The sequence below is a fragment of the Dermacentor albipictus genome, chromosome 7 (genome assembly GCF_038994185.2).
Source record: "Dermacentor albipictus isolate Rhodes 1998 colony chromosome 7, USDA_Dalb.pri_finalv2, whole genome shotgun sequence".
NCBI lineage: Eukaryota > Metazoa > Arthropoda > Arachnida > Ixodida > Ixodidae > Dermacentor > Dermacentor albipictus.
This window is the reverse complement of record NC_091827.1, coordinates 36,364,839-36,378,734: the sequence shown is the minus strand read 5'-3', so window position 1 is coordinate 36,378,734 and position 13,896 is coordinate 36,364,839. Positions and strand designations below refer to the sequence as shown.

The 13,896-nt window shown below is 42.5% G+C and overlaps 1 protein-coding gene across 1 annotated transcript in view; it reads left to right on the top strand.

Moving 5' to 3' along the window:
• The window catches only part of LOC135905694 (dihydrolipoyllysine-residue succinyltransferase component of 2-oxoglutarate dehydrogenase complex, mitochondrial-like), a 48,603-nt gene extending 34,966 nt beyond the window's left edge, over positions 1-13,637 (top strand). The window contains exons 11-18 of the mRNA XM_065436666.1: positions 1,412-1,555; positions 2,087-2,199; positions 4,769-4,866; positions 5,832-5,962; positions 7,401-7,468; positions 8,797-9,048; positions 9,469-9,662; positions 13,192-13,637. Of these exons, the coding sequence (XP_065292738.1) occupies positions 1,412-1,555; positions 2,087-2,199; positions 4,769-4,866; positions 5,832-5,962; positions 7,401-7,468; positions 8,797-9,048; positions 9,469-9,603 (941 nt within the window). The 3' untranslated portion in view covers positions 9,604-9,662; positions 13,192-13,637. The remainder of the gene's footprint in view (positions 1-1,411; positions 1,556-2,086; positions 2,200-4,768; positions 4,867-5,831; positions 5,963-7,400; positions 7,469-8,796; positions 9,049-9,468; positions 9,663-13,191) is intronic.
• Positions 13,638-13,896: the final 259 nt, after the last annotated feature.

The following is a 13,896-nucleotide window of genomic DNA, read 5'->3' as shown; positions in this document are numbered from 1 at the left end:
GCTTGACAGTGGGATGCTCATATCATAGGTTGCTTGCTTCGATTGACACTGCATTGAACGCCCTTAGTGCAAGCTTCTAATGTTTCTTTTTCCCTCTGCATGTTGGTGAATCTTTATTTGAATATAGCGTCTGTGTTACGTGAAGTTTTCCAATATTACTTCATCATTTATTTATTGTATCAGTGCATTTTGCACTTTTTTGACAGATTGTGATTTGTGTCTGTGTAATCCAACCTAACTCATCCAATGGTCATGAGCAGTCATTACTAATTGTTGTAGCCTGGCATTATACGTATTACTCCTCACAGAATTTGTGCCATATTCCCGGAGACATAGAGATGAGCAGCCACATTAGTGATGCCATCTTGTGGTGCAGACTTCAACCAGAAAGAGACATGCAGCAATTATTGCAGTGACCAACCACGATCTACCTGATACTACTGTAAAACGTAAGCGAGACGTAATCATTAACATAGAGCCCTTGATTTTTTGTATTACTATTATTTTTCTTCAACGAGAACGCCAATGTAGTGAAACAATTTCTTATCCTTTAAGGGCTATGCTCGAATATGGTACTCATCTGGCGACAAATTCACACCCCCTGACGATTCCCAAAATAATTGCTCTCACCAACTACTCGGGATTTGGTTAAACTAAAGTTTTATGTAGATTTTGTTTTTATGTGACAGATGTTGCAATAACGCTTCTTGACTCTCAGTGCTGTTCTTATCTCGTTTTCCAACTTGGCAAGCAGGCGCAAAGGGTCCGCACATTTTTTTTTCGCTATGCACAAATTTACGAACCCCTTATAAGCTTTGATGTCGATTACAAGGTGTCTTCAAGAAGCAATGGCACCGAAGAAGAGGCCATGTTGCCTGAGGTACATGAATTATTTTAATGATTAAATGTGTTTATCAGTGCAAGTTCTATTTTTTTTTATTTTCAGATTAAACTTATTGTCATTTATTCAGCAGCATGTCACTAATATAATCATTTTAATGTAACAGCTGCTAATGTTTTATTTAGACAAGAATTGAATTCAAGGGTTAATATATTGTTGTTGGACAAAGTTCCACATGATCTTGCTACAGCATATTGGAATATACAAGAGCTATTTAAGGTACATGTTAATGAACAGAAGGAATGCATGAACTAAGTGTGTTGTATAATTCACTGCTGTAATTACGTTGAAAATAAACATTGTTTTGTTTACATTTACCATCCATGCCTTATTAAAAGCCATGATTGGTGGGGTATTCAAAGTACTGCGAGTAAATAAAGAAGCTAAATAAACTTCATAAAGGGTAATGCGTATATGGATGAGCCATAATGACTGCAGTCACGGCAATTTTGGCGAGGCATTTTCTGTTTGCTGTTGTTTACAACTCCCGTTCTCTCGGATCCCCCTCAGGAGCTGGTGGTGCCCCTGCTGCTGCGCGCCCGGCAGCTGCACCGGCAGCTCCAGCGCCAACGCCAGTGACCAGCACGCCACCTCCAGCCCCGTCATCGGGACCAATACCGACAACGCCGCCTCCCACGCCAGCAATGCCCACAGGTTAGGAAAGCAGGGAGGGTTTAAAAAAAAAAACATAGAAAATGTTTGTTACATCCAACATTCAGTGTAACAAACACACAGACATCAGCGCTGACGATTGCTTCCGCCCTCAGGATATGGCACCTTGCTGCGTACCTCCTGTTGAAACTTGTATGCGAGCACCTAGACAATTTTCAGTCTTCTATGAAAACTTATCAAGACATTTGTATGACTCCAGGGCAGTGTTCTCAGACGATCACATTTTTTCTGGCTTTCACATGACTCGGCTGCAGGCATGTTAGCGTCTATGGCCGACAACATTCTTTCACATAGCTCCCTGGCCCAATGCCAGAAGCACTGTTGCCCGTAGGTACTCGCAGGTCAATTGCCGAGTTGCACAAAATCTAGTGACTGTGATCATCGAAGAATCCCGCTCCTGTAATTTCAAAGCACTGCCGTCTGCACAGCCCGATTTAGCAGGCTGGCAACCAGATTGATAAAACGAGTAAGCTTCTGCGCAAATTTAAGATGCGTCTTTTGACGTACGTGCAGGACCAATGGCCTCGATTCCAGTGTCCAGCATTCAGGTGCCGGGCCCCGCTGCGCAAGCCACTGCTGCAGCGGCGGCAGCAGCAGCGCCAGTTGGCGCAAGAACAGAGCAAAGGGTAAGGGGGACCATTTTCGGATGAGACATGCTAACTGTGCTCATGCAGAACCAGAGCTGCCTAATACCGGCATCCTGACGACGCAGGACATCGCCACCAAGAGGGAAAAAGATGCAAAGCTTTGGCCGGATGCATGTGTGAAACCATGTCTGATAATAGCTAAAGTTTAGAATACGTACATTGGATTTCTTTGGATTAGGATTTTTGCTGCGCAAACATGACTTCATTACTCCTAGGCTTCAATTTAGCAAATACGTGTGCCCTATAGTTCGTAATTAAAGAGCTGGTTAGCATATTTCAGTAAATACCGGAATTATCGTTGAAAATTTTCTTGCTGCTACTGTCCGCCCAACCATGTAACCTACTTAGCAGGGGCCTAGACGCCACAATTTCTTTGATATTTTCTAAAGTGTTCTCCATAAAAAGAAACACCTGGTAGTTCTGCCAGTATCAGCTGTAACATCATTGTGTAGCCTAAATGGTACCATAATGAACAGTTTCTTGCTTGATTCACTGTCTTCTTATGTGTCCGTGTTCTTGAATTCTTTTCTTCAGTAATCGGAAACTCAAACTTAGAAGAACTGATTGTAAAGATTTACTATAAATAAGGCAAAATTTGTTGCCTCAAATGCAGCAGCCAACAAATTTTTAGTACATAGAATTGCAGAAATGTCTGAATAATTGGGCAGTCTGAAAAAAAAAAAAATTCCGTGCCCAAATTAGTTTTTTTTTTATAGCTCCATCGCAGAGAATTTGTTTGTAGAATTTTGCTGTGTGTTGTGCTTCATCAAAGTGCACTGAAATTTCGATTATTCAAAATCTCATAATTCGAATTGACGGATAATTGGAACTGCTCTATTGACCCCAGCAAAGGCCTATGTATTTGAAGAAAAGAAGAGCTCCTGTGAATTCGAACTCCAAAAACTGTGCACTAGATATTTTGAACAAAATTTCTCGCTTCCGTGGACCACCTTTTGGACAAACTCGAGCCAGAGGCCAAGGTTCAAAGCATTACTACTTACTTAATGTTGCTTGCCGTAAAAATGGGAGTCGATACTGAACCGAAGCAAGGAAAGTGGTGCATACCTTCCTTTTTCATCCAGCTTTTAAAAAAATAAAGAAAAGAAAAAAAACAGGAAGGAGCCTTCTGCTGTGCGCTTGACCACAGCTACACCTTCTTTATAGTGCGCATTTTAATCACGTGACCTCCAACATTGGGATGCGCATGTGGGAGGACGGCATGTATCAAGCCACCATGCTTCTCGGCTCGCCCTTGCAGGCTTTACCTCTCACCCGCAGAAACTAGAGTGCAAGGCACAATCCTATCACACTTGGACTTTATAGGGAACCTAGGCTGCCGGCACTTGTCGTCACTCGCTGATGGATGAACGATAGCTTTTTCTGTGCGAGCCCAGTGACAGGATTGGTTTTGCGTGCTGCACCACATTTGCTTGTCGCATTTGCCCATCGCACGGCGCAATGCAGATGTTGCATATGCAACGTTGTCTGACAACGCTGTAAGTTTAGCCTGTATAGGGCAAATTCAGTTCAGAGGTTGATATTCTCAACCCGCCGTGGTTGCTCAGTGGCTATGGTGTTGGGCTGCTAAGCACGAGGTCGCGGGATAGAATCCCGGCCACGGCGGCCGCATTTCGATGGGGGCGTAATGCGAAAGCCCCGTGTACTTAGATTTAGGTGCACGTTAAAGAGCCCCAGGTAGTCAAGATTTCCGGAGTCCTCCACTACGGCGTGCCTCATAATCAGAAAGTGGTTTTGGCACGTAAAACCCCATAATTTAATTTTTTTTTTTATTCTCGCTCTCAAGCTTATACCATTCCGTCTAGTTAACACACAAAAGACTTAGTATGCACTCATGGTAGTTGCCAGCTGATTGCCTGTAAACCCAAGCTTGGCTTCATCACGCGGCCATCAGTTCAGTCCTTGCAAGTGTTCTCACACCCTACGTGCATGATCTTCGAGGTGGCCCCTTAGAGGTGTGGGCGTATCAAGAGTGTGACATTCCCACCACAGCTTGCCACTCGCCACCGCCAACATCTAGGCCTAACCAGCGCTGGCTCATCCAACTTTTCAGTCACTGTTATGCATTGATCCTGTAAGACAGGTGGCAGGGCTGATCCAAATAATCGAGCAGGTCCATAAAAATCGGTTGGCGACTGTAGTTCAAAAAAAAGTCCTGCAATAACCCTCTAGACAGGTTTTCTGTATGTCTCTCATCGCTTCTTAAAAAACAATAGGCCAATTTGAACCGGTCCTTAACAAACAGTACATACAGTAACTCAGATTAACCTCCTTTTCACTCAAGCACGGTATGAAAAATATGTTGCCATTTTTATAATCTTTCTGTACTGCTCTATGCACCTGGTAGCATTTTTAAGAAAAGCCTTTTTCTAGGAGTCCGCGAATATTCAAAATTTTTGAATAATGAATCGAATGTTCCCTTGTTTGATTCGGCCTCAAAGACTACTATATGCACACCCCTGCTTTCTTTATTTTCTTTTGCCCCTTGTTATTCTTGTCTTTCTGACCCTCGCCGCCCATTCTTGCACAGGTGAAGATGAACCGTATGCGGCAAAGGATCGCACAACGTCTAAAGGATGCACAAAATGTATATGCCATGCTGACTACGTTCAACGAGGTTGACATGACGTGAGTGCTGTCATCTTTCGTTCTGCAGTAAAAGTGACGCCAACAGAGTTATCCAATCATAGCTCCCATAGTTGTCGTGCTTGTAGTTGGTTCAATTGGTGGCAGAATGGGAACAGTAAATGCAAGATGTTTTTGATGTTGTTCTCGAGTTTCCCAACAACAGCTTTGAATTGCTGTTACAGAGGCATCTGTTGAAGCCTCTGTAACATCTGTTGAAGGCTGACTGCAATAAAATTTTTCAACAGTGCTAAAATCCTAGTTTGAGGTGGTGTGTTGACATATCGAGCAGGCCTTTGTGTAAAAGTTTATGCTTGAAATACGAGTAGATGCGCCACAAAAAGCCTGCGTTACTGACATTTCTGATGCTGAAGTTGGAAGAAAAGAAAAGGAAAGGTGAAAGCTCATTGGCTCTCGCTTTCATCTTGGTCTCATTTTGCTCATCGGCTCCCACTTTCACCTTGTTCCCATTTTGCTCATCGTCTTGAATTTCCATCTCCCGCCTTCCCCCTGTTTTCCCTGGACTCACTATAAAGGGCGCCACCCCACGAATCTCTTGCCATAAAAAATGTTGGAATCCTTCAAGTATGAGCAGAGTTGTCACGCCAATGTGCGGCGTTCTCTCTCATTTTGTCTCAGGCCGCGTGCAGCAGACGCAGTTGCACACAACTGTCGTGTGTATACCAGAAGTGCAAAGATCAGGGAAAGATCGTGGCAAACTATAGCTAAATTTTGCATCCTTCTTTTGAGTGGCAACTCACCCTTGCACCTTCTTCAGGGGAAGGTGAGGTGACTGCGATAACTTAAGAATTCTATTTCAATTATTTTCTTTTCTGCTGCATCAGTGCTTCACTTGTATTATCACAGGCATTGACCATTTGTGAACAATGGTTGATAGGGAAAGTATGGAATCGAGCAGAGGGAATTCAGCTTTTTATACCGGCCTTGGTTTGCGTTTGCTTGCACAGGAATGTCATCCAGATGAGGAATAAGTACAAGGACACCTTTGCCAAGAAGCACGGCGTCAAGCTGGGATTCATGTCTCCGTTTGTCAAGGCCGCCGCTTTTGCCCTGCAAGACCAACCAATCGTTAATGCGGGTGAGCACTGATTGAACACATGAGTTCGGAGAGAAACCTGCAAAAAAATTAAATTATGGGGTTTTACGTGCCAAAACCACTTTCTGATTATGAGGCACGCCGTAGTGGGGGACTCCGGAAATTTCGACCACCTGGGTTCTTTAACGTGCACCTAAATCTAAGTACACGAGTGTGTTCGCATTTCGTCCCCATCGAAATGCAGCCGCCATGGCCGGGATTCGATCCCGCCACCTCGTGCTTAGCAGCCCGACACCATAGCCACTAAGCAACCACGGCGGGTAGAAACCTGCAAGGTAGAGGAAGATTTATAAAAGCTAGGCCGTAGAGGAGCTCTGTTCTACAAACCATATCCAAACATATTTCTCAGAAAGGAATATTTGCAGTTTCGTAGAACGTAAGCTTCCTCATCTTGCGATCGAACATGGTTTTTGAATCGTAAAGCTTTTTTTTTTAATAGCTTTTTAATGCATTCGCTTTGGTAGTGTCAAAGCATGTATGCTAAACGTGTGCGTAACCTGATTAAGAAACACAAAGGCATAACCAATCATTGAGAAAGAGTTTAATAAACAGTTGGAATTAATCCAGCGATAAACGTAAGCGCTGCACATTGCATCTTCACTGGTTTACCATCTGTATGGGCTGGGGTGCATGGGTGGTGGTTTTTTTGGGGGGTGTGTGTATGTGTGATTTAATAACTCTTTATGCATTAGCATTAAGAGTGTCAGAGAAAAGAAAAGGTGTATGTGTATGAAGTGTGGGAAGCTGGTCACATGGTAGAGGTAGAGAGGAGATGAATGAGCTTGGAAGTGTGTGTGCATATGTGCGTGTGTTTATGTGTGTGTGGTGCGAGTGACGGTGGTCTGCTCCAGACCAACATCAGTTACACTTCGCTCCTCAAAGCAGCAGGACGTGTGTCAAGCGAGCTCCTGAATACTTTATTACTTTATAATGTGGTGAACACGATTTAAATAAAGGATCTGGGATCTCAAAAAGTGTGACTTAATGCCAGCACGTTTCTCTTGCATTTGCTGCTAAATTGCCACTAAATTTTTCACTGAAGCACAGTGATTGGATGTGGCTTTTTTTAGGTCAGTCGCTTTAGCAGCAACAAAGCCATTCGGGAAGCTTGCCAGTTGTAAAGCAGTGGCAAATTAATTACATGCCCATCAATAAACAGGCAAATTCCTCACAATTTCTTCCTTGTAGCAGTGCTCAAATTGCTTATAAAAAATTCAAATTTGGCCAGACCATGCTTTCTCCTTTGTTAGATGAGTGATTTTCAACATTGCGATTCATTGTTAAGTCATTTGACTGTACTAACTTTTAATGGTTGAGTGTGCTTGTTGTACCTTGCTGTGGGTGATAGTGTCATAACTAGAGACTGCAGCTTAGCTGTTGTAGATTTTTGGTGTAAACACAGTCTGGCTCTTATTTTCAGTCATCGATGAGCAAGAAATTGTGTACCGTGACTACATCGACATCAGTGTGGCAGTCTCCACGCCAAAGGTGTGTTTTTGTCCTCGATGCTGCTTTTTTGCATTGTTGTTGTGGCTTCAAATCGTGACTCATACCCAAATTTACCTCCTCTTCTGCTGCTATTCCTTTCTCTGTATATATATATTTTTGTAACATGCTTTACTGGGTTTGCATATACCATGTGCAACAGTAGATACTACATCCACAGAAGCCCACCAAAATGTCATAAGTTTGACATATTACGATGCAGGGTATAATGCTGTGAGAGTACTCATTCTGGTGGGCCCTGCGCATGCTGTGTTAGTTGTCTCACATGCATTGTCTCAAACTTGTAATTTATAACAGCCAACGAGGCAAAGCATCTTTCGAAATCCATTCGCTCCTTTCTGTGGCACCAAGTAGAGCATATATTCAGGATTTACTTCTCTTCTAATTGTTTTATTGTTTCTCTTTTTTTTGTGCGATTGTTGCCCTTACCCAAGAGGATCATGGGCAGGAATCGCAATACATAACAGTGCAGTCTTGAGAGCCCACTTCTGAGAACCAATTCCCTTCCTTTCCTTTCCTTTCTTTCCATCCTGATTATTTTTTTTAATCGTAGTCAAGGAACAATACATATGTGTCATGTAGCGTAGCAATTGAACTATATTTCATGGGCAAACAAATTCGAACTGTGGTTACCAGGCACCATTATAACTTGTACACATTGGGGTTGGCTAGGTCTCATAATATAGCTTAGTTCCTGATTAGCACAACATTTATAATGCTGCCTGAAAGCTTGGCAATAGTTGGTCAAATATGCCTTTGAGTTTTCCATATGTTGGCATGGCATTTCTTACAAATGTGGAATCATGAAAGAAGTTAGCTGTTCTTGCTATATGGTGGTTTTTTGTTTTTGGTCTGCATCTGAGTTTGTTGCCGTTATATTCTTTGCAAGCCAAGTTTTGCACTATTTTTTTTTCTTTAGCTAAGCTTCTTTCATGCCTGTACGCTTTGCTGCTGAAATTTTTACATAACTTTTTTCTCATATTTTTTGTGTCTTCATGCAGTGCTTAGATTCAGGCTAAGCCACATTATGTGCACCAATGCTGCTCAATGCTGAATTGTACCGTAGGAAGCACTGCTTAGTCAAGCTGCAGTTCATGCAGCTTTTTCTAATTACCCCTCATGTCTTCAAGAAACGAATAAAATTTTTACTGATTGATTGCTGATCAATTTATTTATTTATTTATTATTTTATTTATTAGCTCCAGTTTCCTTCGCCGTTCACTGTGAATATCGTCAAAGCAACATAATCCTGTTTTGTCTTGCCTGTCTTTGCATGCATTGTTCTAATGGCTTTTTCCTGGTTTTTCCAGGGCCTTGTCGTGCCTGTGATTCGCAACTGCGGGCAAATGAACTACGCTGACATCGAGAAGGCCATCTTCGAGCTGGGCGAGAAGGCCCGCACCGGCAGCTTGGCCATCGAGGACATGGACGGTGGCACCTTCACCATCAGCAACGGTGGAGTCTTTGGCTCCATGTTTGGCACACCCATCATCAACCCACCCCAGTCGGCCATCCTCGGCATGCACGCCATTTTCGAAAGACCCGTGGCCATCAGTGGAAAGGTTGGTTTGAGCTTCTCCATTTGAACGTCTCCATTTGTTCGTTGCAAAATTAAGGAATTGGCTGACATAGATCGGAGAGGCCTTTCTTGTGCAGTGTGCATAAATTAAGCTAATGATGATCCATTAAGCTAATGATGATCCATTGACGCATCAACTCTGAATGTTGACAGTTTGATTCTACTTTGCATCTTTGCACCATGCTATGAACAATGCTCTTTGCTGAGTGTCTTTTGAGAGCTTGGCCATGTGTATTAGACCTTGCCTTCTGAGAAAATTCAAGCCAGTAAATTTTACCTTTATTCTTTTTACCACAATTCTTTTTGTCTTGTGATGAACCATGACAACAGAACCACTGCCATCTTTGTAACATCACGCTCAGCAGCTTGTCTGTAAAATGCCTGCGTGTACCTGTCGTCGCAGGTTGAGATCCGGCCCATGATGTACATTTGCTTGACCTACGACCACCGGCTGATCGACGGCAGGGAAGCCGTAACGTTCCTCAAGAAGGTCAAGTCCGCGGTCGAGGACCCCACTGTGCTTATGCTTGACGTCTAGCACAGGATCGGAGCGTGGTGATGCACCACGTATAGAAATGTCTGGATAAAGTTAAATGTGTAAGTAGTGGCCGCTGTGTTCATCCATAGTTTCGAAGTGTACATCAGGAACCCATATACATAAGGTTCATTGTCATGACAGAGGGTGCATGCAGTTTGTCTGGATAGAGTGCACATCGTGTCATGTTTATCATGTTCATTTGTCATCTGGATAGCTGAAGGCATGAGTATTACCTTCTGTGTCTACTTATAGTTCCAGGTTCTGCAACAGCAGTGTCTCTATAAATAAGATACTTTGTTCTAATGGGCTGCATACTGATTATGTCTCGATAGAGTGTGCTTAGAGTCATGTTCATGTCATGTCCAAGCTTGGAGGCTAAAAAAACATGAAAGGAAGGAGGTTGAAGACCACACAGCAGGCAGTATAAAGGAAAATGGAAGTCATAACATTAAAGACAAATTATAAATTATAGAAAGACGGTGAAAAGTGATTAAGAAATTAATGTGAGTAGACCATGTTCCAGACGCAATTGGAATCGTCACTGTGGGAGCTTTCAGGCAGGAGATCAACTAATTTGCAGAGCGTAAAGCAAGCAGCCCGTAAGGGGAAGATACTGTTCCAAGGGTATGAAAACGTAACTGAGGCTGACAGAAAATTACATGAGGTGAAGAGTTTGGGGAAATCACCAGACTGCGTTTAATAGAAAGCTTGACCTCAGAAGCTCTTATCCGAATTATCTGAACTGATGGGAATGGAGAAATCGTTTGGCTCGGCTTCCACTGAACTGAATTTGGTAAGGTTTGTTGAACTTAAAAGAATAAGTTAAAATTTTACCTACTGTAGGACATCAGTGGGAGTGGGCGCAAGCACGAATATGAGTAGGTGCCGGTAGAAGCGAATGAAAGCGACTGTGACTGCGAGTTAGTGTTGGCGAGCAGTACGAGCGGGCACGAGCAGGAACGGGAGTAAGTGTCAACGAGTGTGAATGCATAGAAGTGTGAATGAGTACCAACCTGCAAAAGTATGCATCAGTGAGCGAGCACAAGTGAGCATCCACTCGCTCGTACATACTGTTTAGAAAAATTCTTGAAAAAAACTTGGGTCAGCCTTAGCATCGCTAACTTTAAACATGCAGCAGCATACATAAACTGTGATGATTGTGACGTATCTACAGCTGTGCGTGCATGCATCACGCAGAACCTTGCACATTGTCATTTATCAAAATGAAGTTTCTATATGTACGTCGTACCTCTTACACAAACTTGCAATTTTGTGCATTCTACGATGCGCCCACATACGCTCTATGTACGCTCATTGCACGCTCAACGCACCTCGAGTTTTTCGGTCAGATGCCTCCAACTTGGTGAAGTCCGACTGTAATGCTACATGGAAATGCTTGGCCAGTGGTGCTATTGAACCTCTGTCATCCAGCACAGCTGCCTACATTAGGCCACGATTGAATGCGTGCTTCTCTCATGCCAAGGTGGCTCTTTGAAACATCTGGCATGCGCGCCATGTGCCGGTTGCTCACATTCTTCTTTCGTGGTAGCTAGCTCTTTTAGACACTGTGTTAGACTACACTGCCTTCAGGATCAGCACATATGTTTCGTCGGACGGATATACATGTAACTACAAAGCGGGTAAGGTCCGCCTATAATGTTGTCGCAATAATATAGCAAATTTTTAAAAAATGCAAGTATCACGTTTGCAACTCTGTAACTCAGCAGTAAACGGCGATATTGTAATTCTCTGAACTGCACCTACCGAGACATCTAAAGCAGACAAAAGTGATGTATCATACCCCAATATGAAATATATCACTGACCTGCAAGTAGGACTTTTGCAAAAGCTTCATAAACATTATTAGCTTCGTATGAGCTGTAAACCCATATAATTCTATTTGTCCACTTCAGGTGCTCCGACAGAAACAGTTTGCAAAACTGCAATATATCTATTTGGTGCATAGTTACAGATTTGTAAAATTTATGCTTGAATTCTTTTTTGTTTACGGATTTTTCGCAATGTTGGTAAATAGGCCCTAAATCAAAATTCTGCTTGCTACAATCGGTATACCTCAGCTTTCCCTCTTGAGTGCAACAAATTTTATTCAAATCGGTTCACCGGCTTTGTAACGAGAGCATTTCTGCATTTAACATGTACTCGAATATGGATATCGAAGTTGCCACAAAGCAGGGATAGAACTTTATAGATATCCGAAAGGTAACATTGTCCAGGTGTGGACGAAAATATGCTCACAGTAACAAAGGCACGTTTCTTGGGCCCGAATTCCGAAACTTTCCTTACCTTAATGAGGAAGCCCTCATTGCAGTTAGACCAATTATGACAACTTCATTACTGAGACGCCCTTAGTGTAGGCTTCCTTGGTGCTCCCGTACGGTGAGACAGCTCTGAAGCTATGTTCATGCTTCTTTTGCTAGCTCTTTTCACTGAATGAGGGCTTCTTGGCAATGATTCGTCACGTGGTGCTCGTCTGCAGATGCGGAGTTACTTTCTACTGGCCAGCTGGCCCACACGAAAAAAACGCGGTGGATGCCAGTTTTTGCAGATAGTAGTGCCCTCTAAGCAAAGTTCAAAGTACATGCAAGCAAACATCTATGTCTATGGCCTCTGAAACAGTGCGGCACATGTTGCTTGTTTCACATGCCTTCAAATGTTCAGGCCATGTTCACCTCGAGAGCAGCAAGTTGGGCTAGTTGGTGGAAGTTCATCTTGTAACACGGGGGATATTGCGCTGTAAATACACGGACAGCAGAAGTAGAATTGGACAAAACGCGCACAGTCCTACTTCTACTTCGAACCTCTACTTCTGTAGAACCTCAACTTCTGGTTGTCCATGTGTTTAGGTGTTACAAGATGAACATGCTCAGCCCGTACAGCCTCTCTCATTAAGCTTATGGCCATGAAAACTTGAGAACAGATCTGAGGAACAGTGTCCTACTGTCACCAATACCTTCCTGTCAAAGCATCATGACAGAGAAATCCAAAGCAAAAGCAACTATCATTTGAGAACAATAGTGCAAAACAGTGCGGATGATAACTCAATGTATCTGAAGCAGCCCTATGTGCAATAGTGTTGCACGTAAATCAGGAAAGAGCTTACACAATTATATGTTAACTCATAAAAAATAATTGATGAACAAACTTTATTGTGCTGCGTAAAGACATTTGTGGGAGACTTATGACAAATGCCCTTGAACCCAAATGTGTGGAATCTGTTGCTTACCTAACGAAATGGTTCCTATCATTAAGGCGGTTAGAAGGATCTTTCAGAATACATGTGCTTCCTCCATGCATCATTTGCAGAAAGGGAGCATGAAGGGCTCCTCGCATAAGGTTAGGAAGTAGCCTAAGGAAAGGAAGGTTTCAGAATTAGGCCTTTAGCATCAAGAGCAAGCTGATCCCACTCTATGAAAATATTTGCAGTTGCATGTTCCTGTTCATAGTTTTGTGGTTGGTGTTACTGTTATTATCTTGTGACTGCATTGCCTCTACTTGCGCAAGATGTTATGAACTGAATGCACAATTATTCTTTTTTTCTCTTCCCCCTCTCACTCTTTGACAATGCAGGAGAGGCCTGGCACACTATGGTGGATTGTACTTGAGAGGCGCACTTCAAAGTCTGAAGATTTTTTATTTAGGTCTTTACAACCATTTTGCGGAAAGATGTTTTGAAGCTAGATGTAGTAATTTGGAATGGGCACAGCCAACAGCTTCACAGCAGCCCTAGCGTTGTTGCCTTTCGTTTGTGTACAGGCCTGCCGCTTCTCTTAATTTTATTAATTTTTTTTTCATTCATCTAGAAAGTGAAACACCTTCAATAACACAGAAAGGCACTACTTGCAGGGAGACGGTGTCTTTGTACGATTGTTTACTGACTGCTTTACTAGAATGTTTCGAAAGCAGTCTTGAGAAAGGCCGGAGAAAAGTGTTTTTGTTTTTACCTTTTATCGAGATCACGCTTGCCGGTTTCAAGATAAAAGGGCATGATTCATTAAACCATGTTACAAAGCTCTTGTGTGCTGTGTTTGTCTTTTCTCATTTGAAATACCTAAACTTAAAGGAACAGCAAAAAAAAAGAAATACACTGAATCAGTTCTCATGAATTTAGTATTCTTTGAGATATTCTAATTAATTTTCCACTAATAGGTTGATTATTAGAAATAATAATGAAGGCCAAACTTTCATTTTTTTTATTAATTTCACACTAGAACGTTTGCACTAGCACGTCATCGTGATAGCACGAATTTGAAAGTTTTTTTTTTCATATTTGGG